General features: G+C 40.5%; 1 protein-coding gene across 5 annotated transcripts; it reads right to left on the reverse strand.

The window, feature by feature from the left end:
- Positions 1-4,881: 4,881 nt before the first annotated feature.
- On the reverse strand, positions 4,882-13,339 carry LOC115674578 (uncharacterized). 5 transcript variants are annotated; one of them, XM_056321588.1, is made up of 15 exons: positions 13,218-13,339; positions 11,560-12,384; positions 11,388-11,451; positions 11,247-11,281; positions 11,093-11,171; positions 10,850-10,928; positions 9,958-10,041; positions 9,746-9,870; positions 9,415-9,471; positions 8,129-8,288; positions 7,418-7,637; positions 6,521-6,631; positions 5,846-5,971; positions 5,689-5,740; positions 4,882-5,341 (listed from the first exon to the last, which is right to left on the reverse strand). In XM_056321588.1, exons 2-15 carry the CDS (start codon positions 12,270-12,272, stop codon positions 5,189-5,191), a joined length of 2,058 nt encoding a protein of 685 aa, XP_056177563.1. In that variant the 5' UTR covers positions 12,273-12,384; positions 13,218-13,339; the 3' UTR covers positions 4,882-5,188. The 5 variants fall into 5 exon arrangements, 3 of the variants coding, with proteins under 3 accessions (XP_056177563.1, XP_030452857.2, XP_056177564.1); XM_030596997.2 differs by having other exon boundaries at positions 11,388-12,384; XR_008818958.1 differs by lacking the exons at positions 4,882-5,341; positions 5,689-5,740 and adding an exon at positions 6,295-6,425 and having other exon boundaries at positions 5,945-5,971; positions 11,388-12,384.
- Positions 13,340-18,637: the final 5,298 nt, after the last annotated feature.

Raw genomic sequence — 18,637 nt, forward strand, 5'->3', positions numbered from 1 at the left:
ATAACCTAGGGTTATTCAGAAATTTCCATAGCACAACAAGAAGTCAATCAAGAAAATGCCAAAGACCACCTGTTCAATGGCAAGTTAAATTGCTTTCATCAAGCTCTTCACGTTGAAACATGTACGCATGCCTCTCTGTCATAGAATATTAGGTAAACTGTGCTCTTCACAGATCGTAAGGGTCAGCTTGTAATTGAGTCGTTCAGATTCAATCACATGCACTACTTTTCAACAGTAAGTGATGCATGCACTTGAGCTACCTCATCCAACGAGTGCCACTTATACATCAGTCAAAGCTGTGAAAAATCAGACTCGATGAAATAGAGTTGTATATCTTGCACCTGGATAATTGTCCAGAAAGTCCTAAACTTATTGTGCGGCGGCCAATTCGGTCCGGAGCCTTTCAATTGTCCCAAAATATTCCTAAACCTTTTAAAAATTTGCCAATTTAGTCATAAGTCTTTCGATTGAGTCTATCTAGTCCTAAACATTTTGAAAATTTGTCAATTTAGTCCTAAACATATTATTTGGATAATTGGACAAAAAGACTATATTAGTAAATTGTCAAAAAGTTTAAGACTAAATTGGAAAATCATCAAAAGGTTTAGGACTAAATTGGCACAATTGAAAGGTTTAGGATTAAATTGGCAAATTGCCAAAAGGTTTAAGACTGAGTTGGTCTCCGTATAATAGGTTTATGACTTTTTGGATAATTTTTCCATCTTGCACCTATTAATCCAAGTCAAATAACAACATCAAAAAATTGCGCATCGGTACTCCTCTGGAGATGTTAACTTACACATTTGGGGGAAGAAAGACAAGCCGTTCAATTGAGAATTGTTTTATGTTAACGATAGTATGCAAAGTTACTCAAGAAGGGAATCTCGACAGTGACATTATAGCTCATTTCCAGTTTTCCCTACTCCGGACCAACATTGGTGCAATTCAGCATGTCCATTCATGTTAATGTTAGTCTTATTTCAAAGTACACATAATATGATTAAAACCCTTCCAAAAGTGTAGTTCCTTTTGCTTTGTAGAATCATGTCTTTCGGTGTTCAAGGCATCCGCAAGAAGAATAACCTCTTTTCCTCTTAATAAGTTTCTCTAAACCGGCGATGAAAACAACCGGGGGGGATCATTAGGGAGAGTGTTAGAAGTTACCAAGGATCATAAAGATCGAGTGGGCGTCTCATGTATCTATACAGAGCCAATGATTGCGATACACGGGGATAAAGGGAAAATTGCCGAAAAAGTCCTAAACCTATCGTACAACGGCCAATTTCAATCCTGCATTTTTCAATTTTGCCAATTTAATTTTAAACCTTTTGACGATTTGTCAATATAGTCCTTTCAACCAATTTTGGCCGGAAATTGCTGACGTGGACGCCGGCCGTCTTACATGGCACGACCGCCACGTCAGCGATTTCCGGCCAAAATCAAATTAGAACGATTACATTAGCAAATCGTTAGAAGGTTCAGGATTAAATTGGCCAAACCGTCGAAAGGGCTAAGACTAAATTGCCAAAACTGGAAAAAAAAAAAAAAAACAAAGGACCAAATTGGCAACCGTAAAATAGATTTTATGACTTTTTGGACAATCATCCGCGAGTATAAAACATCAAGTCCCACAAGATTCGGAGACCGGCTCCTAGAAAGCGAAAATGTGATTCTCCAAACAAAAGCTCTCTTGCTCCTACTCACGAGTTGCCTTGAAAGTGAACGAACTGCCTGTGCTGTGCAAAAGCCACTTTCGCATCCAAGAGCAGGATTGGCGCACTAAAAGTAGAAATACTAATCAACATCCTCAGGTTGACAATCACGCCACTAATAAATACAAGTTGAATCCCATCGAGTCGATCCGTGCGTGCGATTTGCCTATGATTATCTTAGTAAAGGGAATCTTCTTCACGAGAGGAGGAGGAGGAGGAGGAGGAGGCAGGTAGGTTGGGGGACACCTCTCTCTTGTCCTTTTGCCCTTTAGCAAATTTTTTGACTCCCAAGCTGAGAACCCTTGTCCCAATGTGTGGGTGGGACTCCTGAATTAGCCGTGACCTCATCATCTTTTTTTATTTTTAGTTTTATTTTTCTCCTTCGACCACCTTAATTTAACCTTACAGAAGAATAAATTAAAAATAATTAATAGCACGAGAAATTCCAAATTGGTACACATATAACAAATTTACCCAAAACTAATTTTTTTACCATTGAAAACCCTAAACCAATATACCCGTGATAGATTTATCCTCCGTTAATTTCCGTTAAATTTAACCGTCATATTTTTTAGTTGGATGACACGTGACTGTTGACGGATATACCAGCTTGGGATTTTATCCTCCGTTTGTCACAGTTATACCAGTTTGGGGTTTTACCCTTCGTTTGTCACAGGTGTACCGGTTTGTGATTTTTCGTAACATTAATCCAATTTAACGGAAACTAACGGAGGTTAAATGTTTCACAAATGTACCGGTTTAGGGTTTTTTGGTGATCATTGGGGTAAATTTATCACGGATGTACCAGTTTGGAGTTTTTTTATTGTTGTAAAATTAGTTTATGGTAAATTTTGTAACGGGCGAATCAGTTCGAGGCTTTCCGTGGTATTAACCCAAATTAAGAAACTAAACTAAGGGAGACACATGAGCTTAATCGAGAGAATAAACAAAGAAAAAACAGAGAGGAGCATTTTGTTTTTGTGAGCACGTACTTCCCCCTGCCCCACCCCCCCAATATTTAATGGCCGCCCACAATGCAAAAAAAACAGTCTCTCTCTCTCTCTCTCTCTCTCCTCACGAGCTGTTCACTCTCTCTCTCTCTCTCTTCCCCTGTCCGTGACCTCAGAATGGCGGACTCGGAGACCGTCAGGCCGTCGCCGGCGGAGCCGCCGTCCTCCGCCTCCCGACCCGGTTCGGATTCCGGCGAGGCCCCGGGAATTCCGGCCGCGGAGAAGCCCGGGAAGGACGAGCGGGAGGACGACGCGCGGGAGACCAAGCGGCGGAGGAACTGCCCCAAGGCCCTCGACAAGGTCCAGGAGCTGGCCCGCACCGATCGCCGCCACCAGAGCCACTGCTCCTCCTCCTTCACCTTCGACACCAAGTTCAACGCTTGCTCCCCGGAGTTCACCCCCAAGTTCGGGTCCTTCAATTTCTGCGGCCAGGTGCGGGAGGAGAGGGAGAGGACCCCAGAGGACGAAGAAGAAGAAGAAGAAGAAGAAGCTGATGAAGATGCTTCGAACCCTTCGGTGACTAACGGGATCGGCAAACCGTTGGAAGGGGAATGATGGGAAGGCAACTGGGGGCACTGAAATTGATGATGGGTTGGACTTCGATCGGCTAACGTTGATGGGGATCAGATCAGGGAGGTTCCCGGATCGACTGAAGCGAAGAAAGAGAGAGAGAGAGAGAGAGAAAGGCTTGTCCTTTTTTTCCTCGTTCTTTATTAGTTTTCTACCCCACCATGCTCGTTGCTCCAATGCTCAAAGCCCAGTTGTATCTTTTCGTCCCCTTGTTAAAATTTAGCTTATTATCTTATGCTACTGAAAAGCTATCAGTATGTAGCAGCAGCACAGTGAGAATGGAGGGGGACTGAGCAATCAGGTTATCTTTGAGTCACTTCCACGTGTGGCCTCTCTCTCTCTCTCTCTCTCTCTCTCTCTCTGTGTCTCTCGGACACGCACACGCACGCACGAAACACATTAAAAGACTCTTGCTTTTTTGCGTTTTAAAAGTGCAGCTGACCCTTGAAAGATTGGTGATGACTCACTCACCTTCCTCCCCACAGTGACAATTCGCCCCCGTGTTCTTTGCTGTCGACTGTGGAACGTAATCGGGCGGCGGCTCAGTCGATGCCCAGAACGAGAAGCAAAAGGACAAAGACGCGAAAGGAAAAAAGGGAAGAGAAAAACCCGTGGCCCGATGGACTGTCGCATATGATCGATCCCTCTTCTTTAACAGTTGGCTTTGAGTCCTAGTCCTGACAAAAGACACTGACTGAAAATGAGACCAGTATGATGGAATTTTCGTTACATAATGATAAATATAGCACGAATCATCCAAGGGCCAACAGAATGCTGACGAGGAGGAGCCAGAACATTGCCTCAAATCTCGTTGAATATGCATAAAATATACAACTTTCCCGAGACTGACTTCGCTTGTTTTCATGAATTGTGTACTTATTTATTAGTTTTAAAACCATTGTAAGAATTCCTAGTATCTCTCGAGCCATCTTAAGTAATAGCTCTTTTACAAGATAAGATCTTCTAATGTTTGACGATGACACAGGATTACTTTTACGATGGCGATAATTGGACACGGATGGAATAGCCCTTTTGAGGATTGCGAGAGATTAAAAAAAAACCAGTGATTGGAGCGGGAGAGCGGCAACCACCAACAACGGTGGTGGCTTCACAACAGTTGGTAGCTAGCATAAATCACCAAACCGGTGGCTGGCGGTAGGGTGGCACCGGCGACAATGACTCGTGGCAGTGGCAGCAGCGGGAGCAGAAGAATCGGCAGCTGGCAAATGCTGTTAGAGGCCGGTAGTAGCGAGGCCTGTATAAACGTGTTTCTTGGAAACTGAACAGAGCTGCAAAATTGGCACGGACAGCACTCTATGTCATGGTGTCATTCACTTCCAAAATTTAATGGCTGAACCGCCATCCAATACAAATTCTCCCTAGTTCTTAGAACCTCCTAAACAACTGTACTTCTTGCAACTTTCATCCCAATTCTAACTCGCCCCTAATCTCGTAAGTTGACAGTACGTGAGCTTCCATAATATATATACAATATATTCTTAGAAGCTATCGAAATTTAGAAGCACCGGACAGGCCGCAAACTACATGGAAAACCAGTTGGTATGACAAGCAACTTCTCAAATGCAAACTTCAGGCAATTGATCTAGGCTATACTTGCATTATGATGAAGAAACAAGTCATTTCAAATGCCGCCTCTTCAATTTCACACGTGCTCGACACATTAGCAGGCTTCTGTATTTGGAAAGTAAAAGGGCATATATTCCCTCTTCTTAGCAAAATACCCTCAGGAAAGTTCCATTGCCAGTATGTCATCCAAACCATGTCCAGCACATCTGAAGGCGGGAAGCATACACGCCCAAAGCATCAGTGGCGACACAAAAAGCAGCATTGAGGATTCTTTCACCACTTAAATCTGATTGAGACTATATCCCGAGTTTAGTCAGCATCGCCTAGTCCATCACTGCCATCCCCTTTCTTTGTTATAGGTGCATAACGAGAGTTGGGTTTCTTGCTTTGTGAAGCAATTTCTGCATTCTTCCTTAAGACAGCTCCAGGAGACGGGTACGGCCGCTGTTGAAACAGAGGACCCTGAAATTTACCAAAACACACGTTACTTACTCAAGCAGATGAAAACATCAAATGAATGAAATCATCATTACTCATAGACCACAACATTGGACAGACGTTTGCCTGATCATGTCTCTTTTTCATGGATATGAAATCACAGCAAAAATTGCAATTCCTAGGTTCTTCTACTTAATCAGCTGAAAATAACCCTGCCTCGGGGCTAACCATGAAGAAGAAAGTAAAAACAATTTCTACTATTTCCATTTTTGATATCTGCTGAGAAAAAGTTTCCATATTTGACCTTAATGCAAAATGGATTCATCTAGCAGAATAAAAGTAAATGCATTGATGTCGACAATGTAGTGTACCGTGGCTGTGGTATCAGCTGCACGTGGTTGTACTCCTTTCAAGCCTACAACCCTGAAGTAGATCAGCAATTTCTTAAGTCAAATCAAGGAAAATTTGCCACACCACATGACCACATTTTCAGACATAAAGCAGCAGTAAAACCAATGAAACACATACCATCCTCCACGAGGAGCATCTGAGTAAGAGCTTGGGTCCATGGGATCCAACTCATCATCCTCAGAAAAGGCACGTTTCCTGCTATCTTTTTTATTTTTCTTTCCTATAGGAGGTCTCCAGCCAGACCTGAGAGTCCAAATTGGTGTTGTTTACTTTTCCGGTGAAACAACATTTACATGAATTTCATGAAGTCTTAAGAGCTGCTTATACATTGTCATCCAAGCATATGGACGCCAAAACTACAGCTAATATAATGCTACAAGAACACCAATGTACAATAAGAATATTGACGAGAAGAGGTAGGGGTGGGTTGGAAGGGGGGGAGAGAAAGGGACCACATGCATTTAAAAAAAGAACTCCAGCTAATTTAATGTTATGCCATAGTGAAACCTAGAGACTGGAAAGATCTCCTCATCATGACAGCATATGATGTTATTCGCAGAGCATACCTAACAAAAATCCTCAGGGAAAAATATGTAGCTTCAATTGACGTAGTGAGGTTCATTTTCTTAATCAGGTGATACTGTTTCATGAGCTTAAGTTCATATGCACAAGAATGACAAACAATCTGTTTGGTGCCCTGGCTCGGAAGAAAGGTGAAGGTTCAATAGCAGTATAAACATGATGCAACTATCACAAGCATCAGTCACAGCTTGTCTACCAATTTCGAATTACCTGTCCTTGGAGGACTTTCTCTCAGTATCTTCTCCTTTTGCATTAATGCTGATCTGCTGATAGTTATATGAAATGCTTGATATGTACTGGCTCTGAGGAAGATTAAGAACTCTGCAGTTCACAAAATATAGAGAAATTTCATTTCAAACTTCACGTAGAAAGTGCAGTTGCATACAGTATGTCAGCAAACTGTGTTTAAACTGATGCATTTGAAAAGAATAGACATCAGTAGGAAGAATGAGCTAGCGCTCCAGATAAGTAAAACAAGAGCACAACATAGGATTACTTGCAAAAGTTTCAAAGGAGTACAGAGAAATTTTCGAGGACCCTCAAGTACTCTTATGCAGGCACCACTAGGCCACACCTTGGCTTCGATAGCATAATAGCATCCACATTTAAAAAGGACCAGTCTCTTCAAAGCAGTCAGAGACGCCATCCTTCAAGAGGATCACAAATCTGAACTTTCAATTGAAACTTTGGAACTATGAGGTCTCTGTAGAAAAACTGATATATCACTTGTAGGTTTTATTCAGTTAATCCATTTTCCTTCCAACTATTAACAAAGGAGCCTTACTTACAGTTAGACAGCTCCCATAGAAGATAGATTAACAGATAGTCTTAGCCGTCAACAACATTCAGTAGAGTGTTGAACTATAAAAGCAGCAATTTTGTTTCCTAAAGTCCCATTGAATGAGCTCCCAGCTTGCAGATTGCAGTTGAAAATGGTCAAATGAGTCGAGAAAGGGGTGAAGTTGGAGAGAAATGTGTTGATCTTTTCAAACCACATCAGTAAACTTGCCCCATAGGCTCTCTTCAAAAGTAACTTTTTTCCTCCAGCAGTACAACATAACAAAAGCAAGATCACAATAATTACAGTGATCATAAACTTTGTATTACCGAGTGCAATGGTTGCAGTATCCCCAAGACTGCACAAGACCCAGTCCCCAGCCACCGCATTCCATGCATCTCGTCAGATGAGATGACTGGTCGTCACAATTTTTGTTAGCTGCACTTTGAGACACCGAGCTTGTATCATGTTGTGAAGCAACCGGCTCAGATGAACTAGGACGCTCCCATTGCGATACATGTGTCGCCGTATTATAATAGTATTTATGACCTGTAAAGAAAGATTCGGTTAATCTGAAAACAACAGTAAGTGGCAACCTGATTTACAAATGTTTGCATGCCAACGCATTAATCAACAGGCCAGGAATCTGACCCATGCATGGTGACTGATAAGAGATAAGCTAGCACAACACAATATTGTATCCAATTGTAATCTAGATTTGTGAGCAGAATGAACATATTACTAACTATTTTCCCACTTTGATACTTCCACCATTGGGTATAGAAATTACACAGGGAATGTGCACAATAGAATTGGAAAAACCAATTTCCCTTTCAATGCATCAGGGCACCACCCCAAACCCCCCCACCCCCCTCCCCTCTTTCCCACCCCCTCCTCCTTTCTCTCTTTGGCAAGATCAAGATGACATGAGCCATGACTAACTAAAAATTGTGTTATGGAACCAAATCTTTATGGATCCATATCAATCTTACATTTTTCAGGAACCCACAAGTCGACAGTCAGATGATTTTGTGAAGTACCTGTCGCCTCATCAAATGCCTCAATCCAATTTTCTGGAAGAGAAAATGATGATGGAGAGTGGCCAGCAGAAGAAGTTTGTTGAGGAATTTCCCACTGACTCTTCCCAGTGCTTTGATTATAATAGTACGGAGCACCAGTTGCTGGGTCTCTAGCCTCAATCTACACAAATTAGTGAGTAATTAGCGGAATCAGAAGCTCTAAGAAGATTATAACTCCAAAATCAAAATTTTTTGAAGAACAAGAAAGAACAGAAACATCTTTCTGTTGCATCTTTTTCCAGTTTTACATACAATGCAGTGATTTAAGAGTAGCCTATAACTCTATGCCAAAAGCCCATCAAACAGGGAAATAGATGGAAATGATGATAAGCCAAAATGCAGTCAACTGAGTCTTTTCGAATCTGAGATTATATTGATTGAATTTACATACTATAATTTTTTTTCATGAATAGAGGACAAATCAACATTACATGAACGATCCTTAAACTCTTAGAGATTATGAATCAGCAATGGCCATCAGTGTCCTCAGAAATAATGGGGTTTTCTCAATCCAAACAAAAACATTCTAGTCTAGCAGCAAAAAATTGCTATAACACGTGTACTCCATTGAATCATTTTCACCTTGCTAGCTTTCATTGTTGAGCTGTTTATACATGACCTACACCTTTGTTGACATTATGTGGCATTTGATGTCTGTCAAACATGCTGACTAGAAGAAAATAAGCTCTGGTGGATGTGGATACATGCATGCATTTTATCAACACTTGGAGATCTTTACCAGTGATCTCTGAAACATCCTTATAAGCATGGGGAGCAGATTACTGTAAAGTTCACAAAGACCACAGAACATTCTAGAAAACCTCCATCTAGCATTTGGCATTCACACATAAATATTCATCAGATTCAGGGAATCAGTTTTAAAAGTCTCAGGCATATATGTAGACAACAACGTGCCAAAGGCTGGCACAATTGTCCAAAGCACCCGATAATGCAAGAGATTTAGCCATGAGATGTAAGAGACTTCTACCAAATCATGGATCATTCACAGCAATTATTTGAACATACGCGTTTTTCCTATTTCTAATACACTATGGCCAATCAGAAAAGAGAAAAAATGTCATGCTGTACTTACAATAATTACAATCTGCATTCAATAGTTTGTGCTTGTAACCACTGCCTAGTTTATCCTACAACTAAATTCTCTGTGCATTGAACATGCTTCTTAGCTCTTGATTTACACAAATGATCACAAAAGAGAGGATATGAACAGGTTAGCTGTTACCCACCCATCCAGGAGGCAACCTTCCACTCCGCGAGATCTGAGCTGACTGTATGTCCAACTTCTGAAAGTGAAAATAAATAAATAAAAATGTTAAAAGAACTCATTACCTGTTTGAGTATATGCAACAGAATATATTTGAGAACAGAAGATGCAAATCCAGAACTTATCTAGGCATTTTATATCATAAAAAATAGAAAACTCCAATACACTCAACCAACAAAGACATGCAGAAAGAAAAGAAACAATATCAAAGAGACAAGCATATAAAATTCTCCATCCGCAAACAAGTGAAAATGGAAAAAACTAAAAGAACTCTACGAGTGACAGCAGCCTACATTCACAGCTGCAACAGGATCCTTATCGGCCTTATTATCCTTTAATATGCCACGTGCTTTCAATTTCTGCTCAAGATACTCTGGCAATTCTTTTGCAGCAGACAATTCTTCATTCCCGACACGTCCTTAAGCATCAGAAGAAAGAGAGATGTGACCAGCTTCAGCATAAAAAAAAGAATTGCACTTGAAAAGTATAGGCTGTTTAATCTTACTGGGCATAGTAACATCGGGCCTCGCAGCAACAGCGTAAGCCCCTCCTCCAGGTACACCATATCCATTTCCAATTTCTAAATTACCTGTAATCCATGGTTCATAACTCTTAAATACAAAGATAAACATTACCAAGTCAACATGCCTATACTATGATAATTCACGCCGTGTCTCTTTTCTAAGTGGACAAGAAAAAATGAGATTTCAGGTCATCATCGAAAGAGAGCTTAATCAGAAGTAGATCTATATTCAACAGTTACAATAGGTACCAACCAGCTGAATGATTGTAACCAATACAAAGAGATCAATTCAATCATATTGATCCCCATATACCTTTGAGAATTTTTAATCAAAGAGTATGTAATTTGACGTTTGTCCCATAAACAGACGAAACAGCATCAGATAAATACAAACTCAAGCAAGCAGCTAATTAACAGGACTGGCCTTCACATCAATTATCTAATTTAGCGTTTAATTTCTCTTACTGTCTTTAGTAGAACCTCGAGGTTGAGGGCACTTCAAACAAGGGTACTGTGCATATCCATATGAACCTAGATGGCCAAACTGATCCGGAAAAAAAAAAGCCAAATGCAGGTCTCAACCAAATGTTTAATTTGCCAAAAGAAAAGGAAGATACAATAGCTTCCTTTTCCATCCCACTCTTCCTTAACTCCCATTTTCACTACCTCTTAGTTCTCACTCTGTCTATGCCAATTCTTTTCACAAACAAACATGTATTATTCAGACAAGCACAAACATGAAACTCTGTTTATGCTGCGGAGAGTGCCTTTATGGAGCTTCAAAAAGTAGAAAGATGAAATGGAAACTCTCTACTATAAGAAAAAGGGAAAATATAGAACATCTTAACCATTTACGAAAGACAAAATTGTCTACCATTTTCAGGAGAGGAAGCCTTCCCCCGCTTTAAAGCCATCTCTGCACGATGCTCAGATGCCATCCTCAGTAAATGTTCCTGACACATTCACATTTGTTCTAAGATTATGATGGTGCACAACAAAAAATAATGCAAGTAGGTGCTGAAAATAACCAAAATACGATATATAGATGATACAGAATCTTGAATTTCTTTTTGATAGATAAAAGATAATCTACTACAAAGTCTTGAAATATGCATACTTTTAAGGCATTGGGGTCACGACGTTCTTTGAAGATGTCTGCATCGTCATCAGGAGGTCGAGTCGCAACATTCGCCTCTCTAAATAAACAGAAGGTTAGCTGCAGAACAGTTTTGAGTTAATAATTTAGATATCTCGTTGTGCCGAGTGCTCACCTTTGATTGCGTATGACATTTCGAGTCGCAACTTCCTGAAATTCGATCACAACAATGCTCCATAAGAATAAAGAAGATGCAAACAGGGAGAAAAAGTGAAACACGAAACGAAAAAACAATAACGAACGGAAAAATATATACTTGTTCTCGGAGCACTGCATTTTGAGCGGCAGTCTCAATATCCTGAGCACTTTCAATAAAATTGCTGGCATAAACAGGAGATGCACTAGCATTATCTGGCAGTCTGTTGGATTCTTCAGAGAGATTTTTCAAACCAGAGTCTTGAGTAACTGAGAACATGGTATCATCATACCTCTCGATCTTTGCATCAACCGAGCCTGTCTCTTGATGCTTTGAACTATCCATATGCTGGGGTATCTCCGCAACCTTCAAATTTAGTTTTTGAGGCACCTGCTCTTCAGGGCCATTCAACATCGAAGACAATGAGTCACCTTGCTGAGCATTGACCTGTTGAGAAGTCCTAACTTCACTGGTCTGACAGTAATTTACTTCCCCAGAATTCATTTTCTGTTGCACTTCCATGTAAACTACAGGACTTTGCGTTGGCAGATGTGAAGTTTGTTCGCCATTGGATTGACTACTATGGAATGAAGAATTACAGTGAACAACAGGGCTTGGGACCACACTGTGAATAGAACCATCTGGATTTAAAGATCCATAGGATTTGGGAGTTAAATTTGGATCGGCAAGGATGTTAGAGTGAGATTCACTGACATGTTGAATTCCATAAGGGTTCTGGCCCGACAAATTTGGAGCATATTGAGCAAAATTAGCCAGAGGTGTTGCAGCATAAGGATAAAAGCTTTGAGTGTTTGTGTTTTGAACAAAATTAGGAGAAAGAGGCAACGAGTGGTTTCCAAATCCACCAAATTGATAGTGAGGTCCCACAGCATTGTCAGAATGATAAGAAGGAGCTGAAGTGGATGGCCGAGGAGGTTGGTTAGGTGGATATTGAGCATATGATTGAACTCCTGGAGGGAGCGGCTGAGCATGATAGTTATTCATGGTAAGCACCGCTTCAGTCAAATGTACTCTCAAACCAAAAGATATTGCCAAGAAAAGAGATGCTGAAGATGTTGCTGATGGTCAAACAACAGTGACGATAACCACAGAGCACCTGAGTTGCACGAGGGAGAAAATAAGCTGTAAGCACCCGTTTAGTATCGTGATAGCTCTTCAGCAACAATAACAATGGCAGGAGCAAAGCACTCCAAAGAAAGAAAACATCAATGAAAAAAAATATAACTTGAGCAAATGCTAATCGCATCGTGATCAAAACTACGAAATTTGGTAGAAAACCAGGGGGAAGAGAGGAGCATCGTGCTGAAATATCATCGTCACGGCCTAACTCGCCAAATTTCCTAGGTTCAGACAACATAGGAAGAGAGCAGTTGCGAAAAAAAAGCACACCCGGGAAAACCTCCCTAAACAGCAACCTGAATTCGCAGTCTCCGTCCACGCAAAAGCGCACAACTGTCTCTCCTAGAGCACACTCTACCTGAGACTCGGCCCCACATTTCATGGTCTCCTAAGGAGGAGGACTCTTCATCTCTTCAAACTCGATAGTTATGCGGCCGAGCTCCGCGACATACAACAACAACAGTAGTACTACACAAACCCATGGCAAAGCCTCGACTTTCTCCCTCATCGTGCTTCTACAAAATGCACCGACTTCAAAGTTTCGTGAAAAACGAAAAAATCGCACTCAACTCCTCTCGCTGAGAACTCGGTCTTCAGCCGCCATAGATGCTCCTAAACCCTATCCCATGCTGGATTTCGCGCCCGATCACATCAATCAACGCGCGATAATCAGGTCGACGAGAACCGATTCCTCGCCATTCGCCAAGCGTGCTACGAACCAGAGCCTCGCGAAACAAAGCCGAAATCGCGAGTCGCCGCAGCAAGTGCTCCGACGAAGGGAACGAGAGCTGAATGAAGAGGACGAGTTACCTGAACTCCGGCTGCCGGATCGTCGAGCGGTGGAAAGGGCGTTCCTTCCTTCTTCCTTCCGTTCCTCGCGCAGAGTCGGCGTTCGCGGCTGCCTTCTTCGCGGCGGATGAGGGCGCTATTCCGGTGGGAGGATATGTTTAATCGCCTGGACAAACAGACCTCCTCTGAGCCGTATTTCCGGCTGGCCCGGCCCGGCCCGGTTCGGGGATCGGGCCGGAGTCGACGATCGCCTTATTGGGCCCATCATGGCCCAATATGAAAATGCTCGCATTCTTCCAAGTTGTGGGCGAAATCAATTGGATCTTGGGCCCCGTTAGTTTAGCAGAAAACAATGATTTGAAAAACTTTTTTTTCCTAAAAATGATCGTTTATATCGCTTGAAATAATTAGTCGATTGAAAATATTTTCATTATTAACGATAATTTATATTTAAACATTTTCATGGATGATGAAATTATTTCTTGTTCATTTATTTTGTAAACGATCGCTTTTAGGAAAATAATTTTTAAATTGTTCATTTTTCACGAGACAGACGGAGCACTATTGTAATTACATTTGACATGAAATGAGGAGAATTTTCTATTGTACTCAATATATAGTAAGCTTCAAACTCGAAATATGCAATTTTTTAAGTATAAATGAGCAGCACGTTGCCTTTTAAATTGAGTAAACGACTTTTGAATGAAAGTTAAGTACTACCCAAAGAAAGAAATATCCATTGGCAAAACGTTGTGCGTCAAAACTAGTAAAATACTAAAGCTATCGTAAGTCAATTACACTTCTTTAAGATCAACTGCAACGTGTTTCGATTATGAAAAAGTACGCGTACCTATTAACTTAATTCCACATGTCAACGCCTTAACGGCATAGGATGTAACGCAGTGCTGACACCTATAATTAATTAGGCTGTCCACAGCAAAAATAAATAAAGTAGCAGAGACAAATGCGCGAAGATCGTCAAGGAGTGACGTAACCCATAAAGGATTGTTTACGTAAGTAAACAACTAGCAAGCATTGGAATATCCTGGCGAGAAATTTGAGAATTCGAAATTGAAAAGATTGGAATTGTAGAAGAAGCAAGCACTACCTGAGCTTTCGAACCAAAGGTCGTCGATGAATCATAGAATAAGCAAGTGCCACCTAAGCTTTCGTACCGAAGGTCGTCGATGAAAACTGCTATATGGAGCCCGAGTCATTGAAGTTGTCGATGAGAAAAGGAGGAAGGACAGGTATCAAGACGAAAAAGAGATTGATGACAGTTATCGCATGGGAAATGACAAGTGTCACGACGAAAAGAGATCGATGGCGGTTATCGCATGGGAGAGGACGGGTGTCAAGACTAAAAGAGATTGATGATGGTTACCGTGCATAGAAGGACATGTGTCAAGACAGGAAAGAGATCGACGACGGTTATTGCATAGAAAATGACAAATGTTAGGACGAAAAGATAAGATCGATGACAGTTAATGGACAAATGTCATCAGATGAACGGCGAAAGTGAAATCAATGGTAGTTATTGAATATGGTGTCAGAAGGCGGTTATTAGACTCACAGTATAAATATTATCCGATAGCCAGAAAATCCTCTCGCGAATACACATCAAAATGTTGTCTTTCGATTATCTTTACTTTCCAGTATTGCATTTTTAGTTTCCAGAGATGTAGTTCTCTACGTTTTAAGCCCAGTAACTTTGTAATGTTATGTCGCCAGTCAGTAGCTAGACGGATTTGTCCGGATTGTTTATAAAGTTCAAAGTTTTATTAGCCAAACTTCGTCACGGTAAACTTGTGTTGCTGATCAAAATAAACAAGCTCTTTGTTCACGTCTGGATATCTCCTGCCCGGAATTAGTCACAGAACCCGGTCTCCTCTCATTAAGAATTGAAAAACAACTTTCGGTGAATTATATTTCATCGCAGGAGCATTTCCGGCGAAACACTCGGTTACAAAATAATCTGCGATAACTTTTCATGTGCAAACAATGAATGTATAATGCAATTTCAATCACTTCTGCAAAATAATTGTATTATGAGCAACTTGCAACTTGGTGCGTGGGAGAAGTCAAAGTATGACGACGAGAAAGTATTCTTTGCATTGGTTATACCGCACCCGGTTGACCTTGTTCTACATAGCAACTCAATCAACGCATTAGTCATGTTATTTTGTACCCTATCTTGATTGTTTTCCTATTTCCTATACTTGTTTAATTATTAGTATAGTATTTATTTTCCAAGAAAAAGAAAAGTCAATTAAAGCTTGGATGTTTCTAAAAATTCTATATTATCGTAGATTCTCACTATAGTGCCCAATTATTGTGTTGATGAATAGTGATTGGCATGAAATAATAAGCTTTTATGGCAACATTTTTTATTAGCTATCGAGTCTCTGCTCTATTAATTGCATGCCCCCAAGCCATATCGTCTAAGAGTCGCCTTTAAAGTCCGATATACGAGACTCTAGATGGTAAGAGATTGATCATTCTCCTTACGACGAGCCCTTCTTCTTCCATTTTTCGCTACTGTGCTACTAACTAGGATGTTGTGCTTCATTGCTCAAAGCGCATTCAATATCGTGAAATCAACAATCAGCTAAATAGATGATCAAAATGAAAAACACCGATGGAAATAAGCACCGATAGACACACAGTAAAAGTCCGATAATCGTGAGAGATCGTCAAGAAAGAGCCCAAATTTTAACCTAATGATAAATTCAGTCGGAACCATTTTCACTAAAAAAACTTAAGACAATAAATAGTTATCAACCAATGTATACCAATCTATGATTTCTATTTTATGCTTAATGCCTTCACAATGCACCTCGACGAAGCCTTATCTGTAAAACAAAATTGGGAAAATAATACAAATGGTCCTTGAATTTTGACCCAATCTGCAATGTGACCCTTAAGTTTTTAATTCATTCAATGTGATCCATAAAATTTTTGTGCATGTTTAATTTAGTCCCTCAACTATATGAAAATATTCAATATTACCCCCACACATTTGGTGCACATTCGATTTAGTCCATGAACTATATGAAAATATCTGATGTTATTCCCGAACTTTTTGTACATGTTCAATTTAAACCCCGAACTATATAAAAATGTTCAACGTTGTCCATGAACTTGAATTAATGGAATAACAACACCGAAAATTTTTCATATATTTCAGGGACTAAATTAAACACTCACAAAAAATTCATGGATCACATCGAACATATTAAAAGTTTATGGACCACGTCATGTATCGGGGTAAAATTCATAGGCTGTATTGAACAAATTAAAATTTCGGAGATCGAATAACACGCTTTGCCAAAGTTGAGATATTATTTGTGCTATTATTCCAACGAAACACGACCATAAATTAATACCAAAAGAAAAAAATTAGTTAGGGAAAAGAAGAAATATCTGGGAGCGACCTCCTTAAATAATGCGACGTGACCCATGATGTCACCGCTGGCGCTCTGACCTCTTCAAAAGATTCCGAGATACGCCTTCTAGAAATGGGGGTGTCCCTTTCGTATCCTTTTACGGATCTTACCTCCCTTGGATGCGTACACGAGGGATTTGACGGTGGACCACTTCCCGCCGTTGGATTCTTATCCGCTACCCTCTCTTCTTCTTCTTCCTCCTTTTCTCTATCTACTCATATTCTTTTGTTATTATCTTTCTTGAAGTTACTTTAGACAAATTTCTTTATCTTTACTCCCTTAAATTTGCCATCTTACTTGCCTTTTACTCTCTCGACAAGTTTCATTTGGATTTACTCCTACATCTTACCAATCAAACATATGATGATGTCCACGTCTTCTAATCTGAACATTTTTCTATCACTAGGGCAACTAAAATTTAACCATAATATAGGAGGTTTATCCTTTTCTGAGGTTTTTGTTTGGTATTGAACCCGGTACTTAGAGCTAAACAATCCCGGCCATCAAACCCTCTGCCACCACGACGAGCGCCTGGCGATATCTGATAGTGTAATCTAGACGAAAGGTTAAGGGTTTTTTCTTGATAGCGTTGGGTTGTCATGTGGCAAGATTCTGACGAATGATAAAATGTGGTGTTGAGTTATCTCGATGTGGAAGTTCGGAGAAACGCTCACATAAAAAAAAAAAGGGTTGGCGGGAGAAAATCCCCAAGTTGAAGGAAAACATAACCGTTCAGGATGTCATAATTTCCATCATCGTCGATAATTAGGATCAAAATGGCCATGTACGTGAATTTCTCGACTTATGGTAAAAAATTCAACCCAAACTTATAATTTTTTAAGTGCACGGAGAGTACACATAAATAAGAGACAGTTATAATCACGTCTTTAAGTGACATGAAATTGCACTAAGCACTCTCTCCCGTAATAAAGTCACTCCCTTACAAGTGTTCAACTCAGTTCAATCTTGTGAAATGGGCATGACTCTAGAATTGCGAGCAAGTCGATACGAACCCGGCCACTACAAATAAAGAGTTTTAAGAGGGGTGCCAAGACTTGAAATTTTTTTTTTACGAGCGTTCCGATGCCACGTGAGAACCTCGAACCCCAAAACTTAAACCATCGAGTAAAGTAAAATCACATTCGTACAAGACATATTATGAACACATCTTCGGGACATAGCGAGTCAAGAATTTTTCCAAAGGAGCAAAGCGCGACCGACGTGAAATTACCAGCCCTCTAAGTTGCACTAGTCGGTGTACCAGTAAAGACAAACGCTCCTCCATATTTTTCTTTGCTTTCCGTTTCGTTTCCTTCCTCTATGCTTCTGCACTTTTGACGGGAGAATTAAAAGAAGAAAAGAAACAGCAGTTGAATCGGGGCATGGCACAGACAAACGTTGGATGAGTGAGTCAACCTTAGACAGACGATAAACAAGGATTCATACACAGCTGATCGTACTGTGTGTGGGGAGGACTTTTGCCCGGTCGTCAGTCAATGCAAATGCAATCCTCCCCTCGCCATAATCAAATCCTCACGACCTCTCAGACTCATTATTATTGCCAATTTGGCAGCAAGGCTTTCCTGAGTTTTCAATTCGAAATCTCGAGCAAGTTGTCCGGATGAATCGGGAACGCCGGAGCCCTCAGGAATAATTTAGGTAAGATTCCATTCGCGCTGCATTAATCATCATTATGGAGTAATTACATCGCATATAATATGACCAAGCGTGCGAAGTGGCACTGTGAATTTTGATCATTAAGTTCGAGGGAGGAGGAGCCTTTTCCCGAAAAAAACATTTTCTTTTTCCGAAAAGGGTAATGAGAAAAAAAGACCCTTTTAAAAAATTTGGAGTTTCCAGAAATTTTTTACTAATGCCACGGGGAGGACAATGTTGACTATCGAGCGTCCCACTTTGGGTTAGGATTAAATAATGGGAGGAGATAATTGGGGTCGAGACGAAAGGACGAAATAATAATTATGCGGGTCTCACCTT

The sequence above is a fragment of the Syzygium oleosum genome, unplaced genomic scaffold, assembly GCF_021117445.2.
Source record: "Syzygium oleosum isolate NSW1041296 unplaced genomic scaffold, Sole_v2.1 Sole_v2.23, whole genome shotgun sequence".
Classification (NCBI taxonomy): Eukaryota; Viridiplantae; Streptophyta; class Magnoliopsida; order Myrtales; family Myrtaceae; genus Syzygium; species Syzygium oleosum.